The 14,617-nt window shown below is 47.6% G+C and overlaps 1 protein-coding gene across 1 annotated transcript in view; it reads right to left on the bottom strand.

Moving 5' to 3' along the window:
* LOC122928504 (beta-1,4-galactosyltransferase 1-like) overlaps positions 1-14,617 on the bottom strand; it is a 374,285-nt gene that overhangs the window by 107,294 nt on the left and 252,374 nt on the right. The window contains exon 4 of the mRNA XM_044281408.1: positions 10,630-10,817. Coding sequence (XP_044137343.1) covers positions 10,630-10,817 — 188 coding nt within the window. The remainder of the gene's footprint in view (positions 1-10,629; positions 10,818-14,617) is intronic.

Raw genomic sequence — 14,617 nt, 5'->3', positions numbered from 1 at the left:
CACATATGGACGTCTGAATGGAGCCTTACAGGGGGGTGATCAATGACAGGGGGGTGATCACCCCATATAGACTCCCTGATCACCCCCCTGTCATTGATCACCCCCCTGTAAGACTCAATTCAGACGTCTGTGTGTGTTTTACGGAGCCACGGATCCATGGATCGGATCCGCAAAACACATACGGACGTCTGAATGGAGCCTTACAGGGGGGTGATCAATGACAGGGGGGTGATCAGGGAGTCTATATGGGGTGATCACCTTCATAGAAGATCTTTTTTTTTGGGACAACTTAGCGGAAATTGATTTTTTTTGTTTGTTTTTTTGTTTTTTCTTACAAAGTCTCATATTCCACTAATTTGTGACAAAAAAACAAAAAATAAAATCGCACATTAACTCACCATACCCCTCACGGAATCCAAATGCGATTTTTTTTCAGACATTTATATTCCAGACTATATTCCAGGCAATTTTTTTTAACCCCTAACAGGTATATTAGACGCTGTTTTGACAACAGCGTCTAATATTGTCATGGAACCATGAACCAGACGTACAACAAGAGATAAGTGGAAAATAAGAAGGTTTTATTGAAGAGCAAGCCGTAAGCAAAGTCCGAACGGATGGCTAAACCGAAGCAGGGTCTTGCGGAGACAGAGGTCAGGAACCAGAAGGGTAGTCAGACGAAGCCAGGAACAGGAACCAACGGGGTAGTCAGACGAAGCCGGAATCAGGAACCAACGGGGTAGTCAGACGAAGCCGGAATCAGGAACCAACGGGGTAGTCAGACGAGGCCGGAATCAGGAACCAACGGGGTAGTCAGACGAGGCCAGGATCAGAAACCAGAAGCAGCAGCAGTCTTGGAAGCATGTGAACACAGGAGGACCAAGCAAGGAACTGAAGCCACAGACCTCCTATATATATGAGCTGGGCATCCAGCTCCTCCCAGTGGGAAGGAGGAGCCGCAGGGTGGGAGGCTACAAGAAAACCCAGAAACCAAGATGGCCGCCAGCACATGTCAAACGAAGGGAACAGCAAGGAGGTAAGACCATGACAGTACCTCCCCCTCAAGGGCCCCTCCTCCGCGGAGTAAGGAACGGTTTCTGAGGGAAGCGTGCGTGGAAGGCTCGGAGCAAAGCAGGAGCATGGACATCTGCGGAGGGAACCCAGGAACGCTCCTCTGGACCATAACCACGCCAATGGACCAAAAACTGCACCCGGCCGCGGACCAGGCGTGAGTCCAGGATATTGCTCACCTCATACTCCTCACGATTGCCCACTTGGACCGGACGAGGCCGAGGAATCGAGGAAGTGAAACGATTACACACCAGTGGCTTCAACAGGGAGACATGAAACACGTTGGAGATCCGCATGCCAGGAGGAAGCGCAAGGGCATAGGCTACCGGGTTTACCCTGCGAAGCACTCGGAAGGGACCAACAAAGCGAGGCGCCAGCTTGGGAGTGGGCACTCGAAGGTTGAGGTTGCGGGTGGACAACCATACGCGGTCTCCGACCTGGTAGGAAGGAGCGGGCGCTCGTCTGCGATCAGCCTGGAGTTTCTGGCGCTGCGCAGAGACCTCAAGGGACCTCTGGATCTGTACCCAAGAAGCACGTAGGACGGAAAGGTGATCCTCCACAGCCGGAATATCCTGGGGAGAGAATACCTCCGGTAACACGGCAGGTTGGAACCCATAATTGGCCATGAAGGGAGACGTCCCAGAGGAAGAGTTCACCGCCGTGTTCCTGGCAAACTCAGCCCAAGGCAGGAGGTCAACCCAATTGTCTTGGTGATCGGAGACATAGCAACGAAGGAATTGCTCCAAGGCCTGATTGGATCGTTCTGCGGCCCCATTGGACTGAGGGTGGTAGGCCGAGGAGAAAGAGAGATGAATCCCCAACTGGGAGCAAAAGGCGCGCCAGAACCTGGACACAAACTGACTCCCCCGATCCGACACAATCTCCTTGGGCAAACCGTGCAACCGGAAGACCTCCCTGGCAAAAATCGAGGCCAACTCTTGTGCAGAGGGTAACTTCTTGAGAGGAACACAGTGGCACATTTTGGAAAACCGATCCACAATCATGAGAATGACCGTATGGCCTCGGGATGCAGGGAGGTCCACAATGAAATCCATCCCCAGGTGTGACCATGGACGCTCCCCGGTGGCTATGGGTTGCAAAAGGCCCAACGGAAGGTGCCGAGGGGACTTACTCTGGGCACAAACGGAGCATGCCGCTACATATGCGGCGATGTCGGAACGTAGAGAAGGCCACCAGAACAGACGTGAAACCGCCCAGGACAGCTGATTCTTTCCAGGGTGCCCCGCGGCCTTGGAGTTATGGTAGGTTCGCAACAACCGAGTGCGCAACTCCTCAGGCACAAAACATCTGCCGTTGGGTCTCCCAGAGGGAGCACCAGATTGAGCCGCCAAAATCTGCTCACCCAGAGGAGAAGTCAGGCTGGTGCGAATAGCGGCCAGGATCTGATTCGGGGGTATGACCGTAGTCGGAATCGACTCCTCCCCGGACAGCTCGGAGTACTGCCGTGATAAGGCATCCGCTCTGATGTTCTTGGAGCCGGGTAGGTAGGAGACCACGTAATTAAAACGTGACAAGAACAGAGCCCATCTGGCCTGACGTGGTGTCAATCTCTTGGCCTCAGAGAGGTAGGTCAGATTCTTGTGGTCCGTCAGGATGAGAACCGGAACCACCGAGCCCTCGAGCAAGTGCCTCCATTCTTTAAGGGCCTGCACGATGGCCAATAACTCCCTGTCACCAATCTGATAGTTGCACTCCGCGGAAGACAGTTTCCGGGAGTAAAACCCACAAGGAAGCAGAGGACCCTCTGGTGTTCTACGCTGAGACAGGAGGGCGCCTACTCCCGTCTCAGACGCGTCCACCTCGAGGACAAAAGGCAACCCAGGGTTGGGATGCGACAGAATCGGAGCCGACACAAAGGCGGACTTTAGAGCCTCAAAAGCTCGGATGGCCTCGAGCGGCCAGACCTGAGGATTACTGCCCTTCCTGGTCAGATCCGTGAGAGGCTTGGCTAGCATGGAAAAGTCCCTGATGAACTTCCGATAATAATTGGCGAAGCCCAAAAAGCGCTGCAGGGCACGAAGCCCACTGGGCTGGGGCCACTGTAAGACAGCCGAAACCTTCTCAGGATCCATGGAGAACCCCTCAGCGGAAATGATGTAACCTAAGAAGGTTACCTGGGATCGGTGAAATTCGCATTTCTCAAGCTTACCGAACAGCTTGTTCTCTCGTAAGCGTTGCAACACTCGTCTGACATCCAGAATGTGGGCCTCCATGGATGCAGAATATACCAAGATGTCATCCAAATAGACCACCACACACTGCTGCAACAGGTCACGGAAAACATCGTTGATGAATTCCTGGAAGACTGCGGACGCATTGCACAACCCAAAGGGCATAACCAAGGATTCATAATGACCGGTCCTGGTGTTAAACGCGGTCTTCCACTCATCGCCCGCCTTGATCCTTACCAGGTTATATGCCGCCCTCAGGTCGAGTTTGGTAAAGACCGTGGCCCCTTTGAGGCGATCGAACAGCTCGGAAATCAAGGGTATCGGGTAAGCGTTCTTGATCGTGATGCGATTGAGACCCCTGTAATCGATGCAAGGCCTCAACTCGCCGCCCCTCTTTTTCACAAAGAAAAATCCAGCCCCTGCCGGGGACGAGGATTTGCGAATGTGTCCGCGTGAAAGCGCCTCCCTCACGTACTCCTCCATGGCCTCATTCTCCGCTACCGACAGTGGATAGACTTTGCCACGAGGAGGAACGGCACCGGATTGTAACTCTATGGCACAATCGTATGGGCGGTGCGGAGGTAGGGCAACCGCGCGCACCTTATCGAATACATCCCGGTACTCTTCGTATTCAGGAGGCAACAGAGAGTCCGAGGAAGTACACAGCAACTTGACAGGCCCATGGATGCAACTAGCCCCACACTGCGGTGACCACGAGAGGATCTCGACCGATCTCCAATCGAAAGTCGGATTATGCTTCTGGAGCCAGGGGTACCCCAAGACCACCGAGTAGTGTGGAGACGAAATAACCTGGAGACAGACCGACTCTCTGTGAACGGCACCAATGGCTATCCCCACTGGAAGGGTCTCATGAGTCACGTGTGGCGGCAGAAGGGGTCTGCCGTCTATCGCCTCAAGAGCCAGTGGGGAACCTCGAGGCTGCAGAGGAATGGAATTGGCGGCAACGAACACTCTATCAATGAACAAACCACCAGCACCAGAGTCCACCAACGCCTGGGTCGTCACCGAGCCCCCGACCCAGGAGAGGACAACCGTGATCAGTGGTTTGTCAACACGGGAAACCGGGGACGAGGAGACTCCACCCAAGATCTGCCCCCGACAGGACCTCAGGTGCGAGCGTTCTCCCGGACGGTTCGGACATGCCAACCGAAAATGCCCACCGAGACCACAGTACATGCATCGGCCCTCGCGTCTCCGGAGTACCCTCTCCCCCTCAGACAGGCGAGCAAACCCCCGCTGCATGGGTTCACCCCCAGACAAGTCATCCCCAGGAGGCGTGGGAGGAGAGGGAGGCACGGGTGGGACAGCAAACGTAGGCGCCAATCTGTTAGGAGACCTCCGCAGGCTCTCCTTAAAGGAAGGTCTCTCCCTGAGTCTGGTGTCAATCAAAATCAGGAAAGAAATAAGAGACTCGAGCTCCACTGGTAGGTCCTTAGCTGCAACCTCATCCTTCAAGGCATCCGAGAGACCATGAGAGAAAGCAGCGACCAGAGCCTCATTATTCCAGCCCACCTCTGCTGCCAGGGTACGAAACTCAATGGCGTATTCAGCTACGGATCGTGAACCCTGTCTGATGGACATAAGGAGCTTCGCAGCAGAGGCAGCACGAGCCGGCACATCGAATACCTTCCGAAGAGAAGCAACAAAACCGGAAAACTCGGCAACCACCGGATTGTTGTTCTCCCATAAAGGGCTGGCCCAGGCCAAGGCCTTGTCCGAGAGCAGCGAGATCAAGAAGCCCACCCTTGATCTCTCAGTAGGAAAGGCATGTGGCAGCAACTCGAAGTAAATGCCCACCTGGTTAAGGAAACCTCGGCACTGAGTTGGCTCTCCCCCAAAGCGCTGTGGAAGGGGGGCAGAACCGGTCATACCCTGAAACACCACAGGCGCAGCAACAGGTGTCAGGGTAGACTCTGGCGCAACAACCGGAGCGGCAGTAGGAGCGGGCCCAGGAGCGACAACCGACCCATCGGCAACGGAAGCTAAATGAGCCGTGCGTTCAAGCAGGGTTTGCAACGCCACAGCGAACCGACCCAACAGGTGATCCTGCTGATCAAGTCTGGCAACCAGCGTAGGTAGCGAGGGTGGCCCTGTACCGTCAGAATTCATGGCTTGGTCCTAATGTCATGGAACCATGAACCAGACGTACAACAAGAGATAAGTGGAAAATAAGAAGGTTTTATTGAAGAGCAAGCCGTAAGCAAAGTCCGAACGGATGGCTAAACCGAAGCAGGGTCTTGCGGAGACAGAGGTCAGGAACCAGAAGGGTAGTCAGACGAAGCCAGGAACAGGAACCAACGGGGTAGTCAGACGAAGCCGGAATCAGGAACCAACGGGGTAGTCAGACGAAGCCGGAATCAGGAACCAACGGGGTAGTCAGACGAGGCCGGAATCAGGAACCAACGGGGTAGTCAGACGAGGCCAGGATCAGAAACCAGAAGCAGCAGCAGTCTTGGAAGCATGTGAACACAGGAGGACCAAGCAAGGAACTGAAGCCACAGACCTCCTATATATATGAGCTGGGCATCCAGCTCCTCCCAGTGGGAAGGAGGAGCCGCAGGGTGGGAGGCTACAAGAAAACCCAGAAACCAAGATGGCCGCCAGCACATGTCAAACGAAGGGAACAGCAAGGAGGTAAGACCATGACAAATATACCTGCTACCTGGTCCTCTGGTGGTCCCTTTTGCTTGGATCGACCACCAGAGGACACAGGCAGCTCTGTAATAAGTAGCACCAAGCACCACACTACACTACACCCCCCTGTCACTTATTAACTCCTTATTAACCCCTGATCACCCCATATAGACTCCCTGATCACCCCCCTGTCATTGATCACCCCCCTGTAAGGCTCCATTCAGACGTCCATATGTGTTTTACGGATCCACGGATGCATGGATCGGATCCGCAAAACACATATGGACGTCTGAATTGAGCCTTACAGGGGGTGATCAATGACAGGGGGGGTGATCACCCCATATAGACTCCCTGATCACCCCCCTGTCATTGATCACCCCCCCAGTAAGACTCAATTCAGACGTCTGTGTGTGTTTTACGGAGCCACGGATCCATGGATCGGATCCGCAAAACACATACGGATGTCTGAATGGAGCCTTACAGGGGGGTGATCAATGACAGGGGGGTGATCAGGGAGTCTATATGGGGTGATCACCTTCATAGAAGATCTTTTTTTTGGGGACAAGTTAGCGGAAATTGATTTTTTGGTTTTTTCTTACAAAGTCTCATATTCCACTAATTTGTGACATAAAAACAAAAAATAAAATCACACATTAACTCACCATACCCCTCACGGAATCCAAATGCGATTTTTTTTTTAGACATTTATATTCCAGACTTCTTCTCATGCTTTAGGGCCCCTAAAATGCCAGGGCAGTATAAATACCCCACATGTGACCCCATTTCGGAAAGACGACACCCCAAGGTATTCGCTGAGGGGCATATTGAGTCCAAGATTGAACTTTTTGTCCCAAGTTAGCGGAAAAGGAGACTTTGTGAGAAAAAAAAACAAAAAAGAAAAACCAATTTCCGCTAACTTGTGCCAAAAAAAAAAAATCTATCAACTCGCCATGCCCCTCATTGAATACCTTGGGGTGTCTTCTTTCAAAAATGGGGTCACATGTGGGGTATTTATACTGCCCTGGCATTTTAGGGGCCCTAAAAGCGTGAGAAGAAGTCTGGGATCCAAATGTCTAAAAATGCCCTCCTAAAAGGAATTTGGGCCCCTTTGCGCATCTAAGCTGCAAAAAAGTGTCACACATCTGGTATCGCCGTACTCAGGAGAAGTAGGGCAATGTTTTGGGGTGTCTTTTTACATATACCCATGCTGGGTGAGAGAAATATCTCTCTATAAAGACAACTTTGTATAAAATAATTGGAAAAGTTGACTTTTAGAGAGATATTTCTCTCACCCAGCATGGGTATATGTAAAAAGACACCCCAAAACACATTGCCCAACTACTCCTGAGTACGGCGATACCACATGTGTGACACTATTTTGCAGCCTAGGTGGGCAAAGGGGCCCACATTCCAAAGAGCACCTTTAGGATTTCACAGGGCATTTTTTACACAGTTTGATTTCAAACTACTTCTCACGCATTAGGGCCCCTAAAATGCCAGTGCAGTATAACTACCCCACAAGTGACCCCATTTTGGAAAGAAGACACCCCAAGGTATTTCGTGATGGGCATAGTGAGTTAATGGAAGTTTTTATTTTTTGTCACAAGTTAGTGGAATATGAGACTTTGAGCGGCTTCAAAAAGCGGAAATTCAAATTTTTGTACCATAGTTTTTTTTATTAAAGACAAGTAGAACAATAAATTTAAAGAAAAATTTATATAGAAATGTATTTTTTTAATTTATTTTACAACTGAAAGTGAAAAATGTCATTTTTTTGCAAAGATTTTTTTTGTAAAAAGTGGTCTGGTCATTAAGGGTGTTTAAGCTAGGGGGGCTGAGGTGGTTAATCAGTATTTGGCAGAAACTCGTATATAGCACCCCTCAATCAGTATTTGACAGAAACAGGTATATAGCACCCCTCAATCAAGATTTTGTGGAAGAAGGCATTTAGCACCCCTCAATCAGTATTTGACGGAAACAGGTATATTGCACCCCTCAATCAGTATTTTGTGGAAGCAGGTGTATCACAGCCCTCAATCAGTATTTGGTGGAAGAAGATATATGGCACCCTTCAATCAGTATTTGGCGGAAACAGTTATATATCACCCCTCAATCAGTATTTTGTGGAAGCAGGTGTATCGCAGCCCTCAATCAGTATTTCGTGGAAGAAGGTATATAGCAATAGCACCCCTCAATCAGTATTTTGTGGAAGAATGTATATTGCACCCCTCAATCAGTATTTGGTGAAAACAAGTATATAGCACCCCTCAATCATTATTTGGCGTAATCAGGTATATAGCACTCCTCAATCAGTATTTTGTGGAAGCAGGTGTATCGCAGCCCTTAATCAGTATTTGGTGGAAGAAGGTATATAGTAATAGCACCCCTCAATCAGTATTTTGTGGAAGAAGGTATATGGCACCACTCAATCAGTATTTGGCGGAAATTGGTATGTAGCACCCCTCAATCAGTACTTGGCGGAAACAGGTATATAGCACCCTCAATCAGGATTTTGTGGAAGAAGGTATATCGCAGCCCTCAAGCAGTGTTTTTTTGGGGCAACAGGTATATCGCACCCGTTGCAATTAGTTACTCTAATAGCTTTTGTCCCTCTATCTAGCTGCATCGCAGCAGAACCTCACACAAATGCTTCACAATACAAATACACTATAAATATAATTTTTATGTTGGAAAGTATATTATATCACACCTATTGATAGCACACCTATACCAATCCTTAAAAGGACTTTTGTGGCCCTATTAGCTAGTGTTTGGTGTCCCTAACTGTCCCTGCTCCAAAATACAACCTCTCCCTACACTGGCAAAACACATAATGTAAAATGGCTGCCAGAACGGGTTCTATTATAGGGTTCGGGGTATGGCCATATGCTAAAACGTCTCAATTGGCTGTCCCACCTGATTGATGTGTCATGGGTCAAAGTTTGGCGCTATGCAAAAAAATATGGCGTGTGCGAATATCGCCATATGTTCGCATGTTCGGCGAATCGCGACCGAGCAATGTTTGCCGCGAAACGACCGCCGGGCAAACCGCAAGGCCATCTCTAGTGCCCATCTCTGAACCAACCCCACTCAACAACTGCCAAGGCTTAGAGGATACACTAGTGGAAACCATGCTTGGTTCTTGTGTTAGTCTTGTATTCTTGATGGAATATCGTGAGCCCTAGGAATGCAGCTGAGCTTCGGCCATGTGATACCAAGGAAAGATTTACAGCTGACTTTCTCAACGGTGTAATGGAGGAAGACATAATAAAGGACCAAAGGCCTATAAAGACCTAGCGACTATGAAATCACGATGAAGATGGACAATTCTTCTGCTTTGTGTTTCTTTTCCCACTTTTCTTTCTTTTCTAATTTTCCTCTATGCAGGAGGTTTTTTCCTACTGTGCACCTATTACACACTTTTTTTTTTTTTTATCTCCTTCATAGTCTCTATTTTGTTTTCATGTGTCATCTAGGTATACATACATGTGTAGCTTGGACAGTGACCCTATACTTACTGATGAATTTGTATTAGTCAGTAACTCAGTAGGGGGATATGTTACAGGGCTGAGATTCTGTCCTGTTTTATATTTAAATAAGACACATAGTTGAGTGAGCATCTTCACTCTGCATATGTGGTTCCATAGTCATGACTCCGCCCCTTCCTCTGCTGACATCACAGGTACAACTAATTCTGGATAGGCAGGTGTTAATATAGTAGCAATACACCTAGCCACTGGGGCAATTATCACCCAAGCCAGCTTCCTGTGAAGTCATAGATGGACTAAGTAGGACCACTTTACAGTCTAAGCATATATGTTGTCTATATTGTTAGACTATAGGCCAGTTATATGGTGTATGTACTGTATACTGATATAACTATGATATTGAAAGTATGTAACTGATTGTGTACATGTTGTGCTACTGCAATTAAGTAAAGGTGTCTTATGTTACATCTGCAGGTGTTGGCTGTGATTCCTGGTGATACCAAGGCAACATACTGTAGATGAGGTATAAACTGAGAACAATCCCACAAGCCAAGGGGAAAAGGGGAATATTGACTGTTATCATCTGATAGTTGGTAATATTTTGCCCTTTTATATGCCAGTAACTTCAGATATTGCTATTGACAATAATTATTTATATTAATAAGCAATATCAACCCTTCTTCGGTAGCAATATAAACTGAGTATAAGCCTTGGTTCACCCAAACATTTCCTTAGAGCACGTTTTTTCACTCTACAGCTGTTGTTAAGCAGATCTTAACTGTACATCATGTGTGAAAACTTACACCATATTAGTTGTTCAATCTGCCACTCACTGAAATGAGAAAGAAACAACCATAAAACTGATCATGATACTGAGACCAGTTTTAGTCCCATGAAAATAGGATCTATCAAGCATATTGCCTTTATTTTTATCATACTCTCTGCTTTTTTTTTTTACAGCCCATAGACTTCTGTTACATTGCCACCTCTCCACTCTATGGGCAGAGAGGCCAGTTTGAATGGGCAAACGAGCATCATGGAACCCAATCTGAGTTAGGGTCCCAGGGGTTGGCCCCAAACCTATCATGTATTTATGTCATATCCAGTGGATATCCCATTCATTTTTGTAAGGAGAAGACATTTTTATAAAAAGAGACAATAGCTGCAAATATTTTCTATAATGTTTATGCATTATGGATTAATGGTTATTTCACATTGAGTACCTGAATTTAAACTTGTCTAAAGAATGAGCCATATGTTTTGGGTGTTCTGAGCATCTGTATAAATTTCTCTGATCCATTGGAATGATATCGACATCACTGAAGATAAAGCAATTGTATTCATATTCCTTTACTGCTTCTTTGTAACCAATATTCATCAGTTTGGCTCGGTTGAATTTTGAATTTCCATGCTGTAATAAAATAAATACATGAATTAACAAATAACACGACAACACTGCCCCCTCTGTGACTGTCTGCATCTGAGTCAACCAATAAAAATGGTGCATGTATTTTGAATATTTGGTGCATTACACAACTAAACCTATAACATGTCATGTGATTCATTTTTGAAGTGCAATGCAAGGAAGGCTACATTCACATTTTATTTACCACCATGTTCTACTGAATGCATTTTTTTTTTTTTTAACAATAGACAGTATGCCAAAAATGTGGCCTTATGTTGGGAAATTCTCCAACATACACACAGAATGTATTGCTAAAACACTGTGTGGAAAGCCTTACATATAAAAATATTTTTTAATGAGGAACTTTTATGAATCATCTACAACATATTGCTACAGATACAAAAATATAAATAAATAAAAACATTATTTTGTATGATCCAATCATAGCCAGTTTGACTGCTCTCCTGGGTTGTCTTTTTTTTACAAAAAAGATGGAGAACTCCTGGACTCCCAAAAGAATTCTGAACAAAGTTGGTAGTTGTGACTGCATACTGTATTACATAAAGTGCACCTGTGATTTCTGATGATTTTTGAGAATAAACCGTCATTATATGTCCCTGAAGTCTCTTGATTTGCAACAAAAAATTGAAGTAGCACATGCAGATTTTGGTGCAGGAATGCAGAGACATCTGCATGAAAATACGCATAAATTCTTTTTGGCAACCCACATTCATGTATACAGTTGTAAAAAAAAGTATGTGAACCCTTTGGATTGATATGGATTTCTGCACAAATTGGCAATACAATTTGATCTGATCTTAGTCACAACAATAGACAATCACAGTCTGCTTAAACTAATAACACACAAAGAATAAATGTTACCATGTTTTTATTGAACACACCATGTAAACATTCACAGTGCAGGTGGAAAAAGTATGTGAACCCTTGGATTTAATAACTGGTTGAACCTTCTTTGGCAGCAATAACTTCAACCAAACATTTCCTGTAGTTGCAGATCAGATGTGCACAACGGTCAGGAGCAAGGCTTTTTTTCTCAGAGAAAAGGTGGTGGAACTCACCCCACCCTCCCCTGGCCACACCCTACCCACCCATAGGACCGCCCCCTAAAGCCGCCCCTTTAGAGAACAGGGATACAAGTAAAATTTGGGGGGGCTATAAAAGTCGAGCCCAGCAGAGAAACCCCTCAGATGGGGATAGCACTGTTAATGGGGAATCTGGGGATGGCACTGTTATGGGGTGGAGGATCTGGGGATGGCACTGTTATGGGGGATCTGTGGATGGCATCCACAGATCCCCCATCCTATAACAGTGCCATCCACAGACCCCCCCATTCTATAACAGTGCCATCCACAGACCCCCCCACCCCATAACAGTGCCATCCACCGACCCCCCCACCCCATAACAGTGCCGTCCACAGACACCCCCACCCCATAACAGTGCCATCTACAGACCCCCCCATCCCATAACAGTGCCATCCACCGACCCACCCACCCCATAATAGTGCCATCCACAAACCCCCCACCCCATAACAGTGCCATCCACAGACCCCCATCCCATAACAGTGCCATCCACAGACCCCCCACCCCTTAACAGTGCCATCCACAGACCCCCCCACCCCTTAACAGTGCCATCCACAGACCCCCCCCACCCCTTAACAGTGTCATCAACAGACCCCCCATCCTATAACAGTGCCATCCACAGACCCCCCACCCCATAACAGTGCCATCCACAGACCCCCCATTCTATAACAGTGCCATCCACAGACCCCCCACCCCATAACAGTGCCATCCACAGACCCCCATCCTATAACAGTGCCACCCACAGACCCCCCACCCCATAACAGTGTAATTTACAGACCCCCCTTAACAGTGCCATCCACAGACCCCTCCACCCCATTACAGTGCCATCCACAGACCCCCCACCCCATAACAGTGCCATCCACAGACCCCCCACCCCATAACAGTGCCATCCACAGACTCCCCACCCCATAACAGTGCCATCCACAGACCCCCATCCCATAACAGTGCCATCCACAGACCCCCCCCACCCCTTAACAGTGCCATCCACAGACCCCCCCACCCCTTAACAGTGTCATCAACAGACCCCCCCATCCTATAACAGTGCCATCCACAGACCCCCCCACCCCATAACAGTGCCATCCACAGACCCTCCACCCCATAACAGTGCCATCCACAGACCCCCCCACCCCGTAACAGTGTCATCCACAGACCCCCCATTGCCGTTCCAGTACAGTTATAAAATGTGTAATTCAATTAATAATGATTCACGCTGCCCCCTCTGTAGTATAACATTTAATATATCCTACTCACAGGGCCACTGTTATATCGTAATGCAGGCCGGCCAGACAGACGAACGGCAGCGTGACTGACTGATGTCACGTGCCTGCGCCGCCTGCTTCATTCATAAAGTAGGGCAGGCACTTGACGTCAGTCACGCTGCCGCTCGTCTGCCTGGCCGGCCTGCATTACGATATAACAGTAGCCCTGTGAGTAGGATATATTGAATGTTATACTACAGAGGGGGCAGCATGAATCATTATTTATTTATATATACTTTATTTTCAAATTTTTATATCCATGACATTGTCACTTTCAGAGACAACTAATCAAATTATTAAAAAGACAGTACAGATAACAGTCAGAAATAACATTCGTAAATGGAACGATTAGTGGTATCTACATGCATGAGTAAAAGTCTGCGATGCACTGTTATAATAATAGCCTCTTAATGACAATCTCCTCTACAGAGCATTCTGGGCCTATACATTGACTCGTCTATTGGTAGTTGTGGTAATCAGAACCACAAAAATTAACTGGTGGACGAAGGGGAAGTGAGAAGGGGGGGGGGAATGGAGGAGAAGGGATGGAGGGGAGAGGGGGGGGGGGGGAGGGGAGGTATATTCAAAACCTCCTTGTATCTCCAGACAGCTAGTATCTAAACTTTCATGAGCTTTAAGTAGGTTTTACAATCTTAGCATGAATCATTATTAATTGAATTACACATTTTATAACTGTACTGGTGCGGCAGGGCCGGAGCACAGTGAACACACTGGCCCCCAGCTCCTCCTCCCAGTCCCTCCCAGCTGATACATCGCAGCCTGCCATGCTGGAGCATGGCAGGCTGCGATGTCAGAAGGTGGCGAAAAGCCATTCCGGTGCGTTCCGCCAGAAAAAAAGCCCTGGTCAGGAGTAATTCTTGACCATTCCGCTATACAGAACTGTTTCATATCAACAATATTCTTGGGATGTCTGGTGTGAATCGCTTTCTTGAGGTCATGCCACAGCATCTCAATCGGGTTGAGGTCAGGACTCTGACTGGGCCACTCCAGAATGTATATTTTCTTCTGTTTAAGCCATTCTGTTGTTGATTTACTTCTATGCTTTGGGCCGTTGTCCTGTTGCAACACCCATCTTCTGTTGAGCTTCAGCTGGTGGACAGATGGCCTTCTCCTGCAAAATGTCTTGATAAACTTGGGAATTCATTTTTCCTTCGATGATAGCAATCCGTCCAGGCCATGATGCAGCAAAGCAGCCCCAAACCATGATGCCCCCACCACCATACTTCACAGTTGGGATGAGATTTTGATGTTTGTGTGCTGTGCCACTTTTTCTCCACACATAGTGTTGTGTGTTTCTTGCAAACAACTCAACTTTGGTTTCATCTGTCCACAGAATATTTTGCCAGTACTGCTGTGGAACATCCAGGTGCTCTTGTGCAAACTGTAAACGTGCAGCAATGTTTTTTTTTGGACAGCAGTGGCTTCC

Source organism: Bufo gargarizans, chromosome 1 (genome assembly GCF_014858855.1).
Source record: "Bufo gargarizans isolate SCDJY-AF-19 chromosome 1, ASM1485885v1, whole genome shotgun sequence".
NCBI lineage: Eukaryota > Metazoa > Chordata > Amphibia > Anura > Bufonidae > Bufo > Bufo gargarizans.
This window is presented reverse-complemented; position numbering and strand designations above follow the sequence as displayed.